This window comes from Nanorana parkeri, unplaced genomic scaffold (assembly GCF_000935625.1).
Source record: "Nanorana parkeri isolate BGI_ZX_2015 unplaced genomic scaffold, ASM93562v1 scaffold70, whole genome shotgun sequence".
In the NCBI taxonomy this organism is placed as follows: Eukaryota; Metazoa; Chordata; class Amphibia; order Anura; family Dicroglossidae; genus Nanorana; species Nanorana parkeri.
Window position 1 is genome coordinate 1,643,437 of NW_017306338.1, and position 1,826 is coordinate 1,645,262.

A 1,826-nucleotide genomic window follows, 5' to 3' on the forward strand; every position below is an offset into this window, starting at 1 on the left:
TATATCCTATGAAGGAGGTCTTCAGTGGTAGCCTCCATTTTACACAACTCAGTTAACAAACTGCTACCTTTTTTGTGGTAAAGGCCTACCCAACAAGAGGTTGTCCAAGATATTGTTTGACATGTGAATGGATCAACACAACCTACTACGCGGCCTAGATTATATGAATGGTTTAAAATGCAGACACAGTAAGTAAACAGTATAATGGAGAATGGATCCTGCTATCCGCTCTTTACTGGAAGGTATAGTGTTCACTCACTGCACCTGCATGCTACTCCATCCATAAAGTGATAAGTTGCCTTGATATATTCCCTTGTAGACCAATATGTAGAAAATCCACTTGATAAGCAGTCCTTTTCTAAACATAACAGGCCTATTAATGAAGTTGCATATTTGTAGTCTTAACTGAACTAGAAGATTTGTATATCACCTAAATGTCATACTGATAAACAGTATAGCAGTTCCTTGAATGTACATCATCTACTTTTACATTAATGTTTGTGTACCTTCTTCTTTGGTAGCTGAACAATGAAGCCTGTCACTTCATGTTTGCGTACAACCACCATCCTGGTTACAACTGTGATTTTATTATACGTCCCAGATTGTCTGGGGCAAGCCTATCCCTTCATGGATCCTTCACTGCCATGGGATGTACGGGTGAAGGATTTGATTGGCAGGCTTAGCCTTGATGAGATGGTACTTCAGGTAATTTTACTTTGTTTAATACACTCTTTACGGGCTTGAATTGATGTTACAATAGCTAAAACCTTTCTTTGTAGTTGGAATAGGTTGCTAATTTGTTTTAGTTTCGAATATAGTCAGAATTGTACATACTGTTGACCAGCTCATTGTTAAAGTGGACCTATATTTCAAAGTTCTAATTAAAGGAGAATTATGGGGAGAGTGAAATACACTCATCCGAATAGTTCGAGCCGAGGTGTGACACTGCAGCTGTCATACGTTGGCTCTATAGATTGAGAACTGAGCGATCACATACTACTGATTGCTTAGTTCACGATATTCTCCCTGCAGAGAGCAGTGACTGTCGGTCACCGCTTCCCACAGGGATTCCCCCTCCCCGCTCCTCTCCATTCCTCCAGCACTGACTGGCGGGACAAATAGAGGAGGGGGCGGGCACAGCTGGCTCTGGCTCTAGAGAGGCAGAGCCAGTTGTCAATGAGGCAGCGTCGGTGGAGCCCAACAATATTGTTGGGATATTTCCCCACTGCAGCACAGCTCTGCGCTGTCAGCATATAGTGGATTGTTGCTTGCTATATGCTGAGTTGTGGTTCACAGAAGGACATTAGTAAATGTCCTCCTCTGACCCTAAAGAAAACTACAGGCAAAAAAGGTTTGGTCATAGGTTACCTTTTTAAAAGAGAGAACTATGTCAATGAAGAAAATTAACACTAGAATGTATAGTATGCAGCCTAAGATGGCTGCTGTTACTTTAAACTGCTCTTCCCTGTTGCAATCATCTGCCACTGGAGCCCTGGAAAATTCTATTTAAGAGCTATCCCTGACATTGCTTGTCCCTGGCAATTGTCTACTCAGCCGCTGAACCCTTCATTGGAGCCCTTCATTGTGGGAATGTCTCCCCTTCTATTTGCTGTTCAAAATTACACTTATCAATTGATGGTGGACGTTGATTTATGTTAAAGCTGTTTCTTTGCACTATACATTTACATCTATGCTTATTGTTGTTTTATATGTGGTTGTTGTCAGGGGCATCCCTAGACATCTCTCAGCCTGAAGCAAGGGGGAAGATTGCTTGTGATGCACATTCCAGGGGTGGGGGCAGGGGTTTAGTTGCTATTGGTGCACAT

At 42.2% G+C, this 1,826-nt stretch overlaps 1 protein-coding gene across 1 annotated transcript in view; it reads left to right on the forward strand.

Annotated features, from left to right (window-relative positions):
- Positions 1-525: 525 nt before the first annotated feature.
- The window catches only part of LOC108804711 (probable beta-D-xylosidase 5), a 21,202-nt gene continuing 19,901 nt past the window's right edge, over positions 526-1,826 (forward strand). Inside the window, exon 1 of the mRNA XM_018576563.1 lies at positions 526-705. Within this exon, the coding sequence (XP_018432065.1) occupies positions 529-705 (177 nt within the window). The 5' untranslated portion in view covers positions 526-528. The remainder of the gene's footprint in view (positions 706-1,826) is intronic.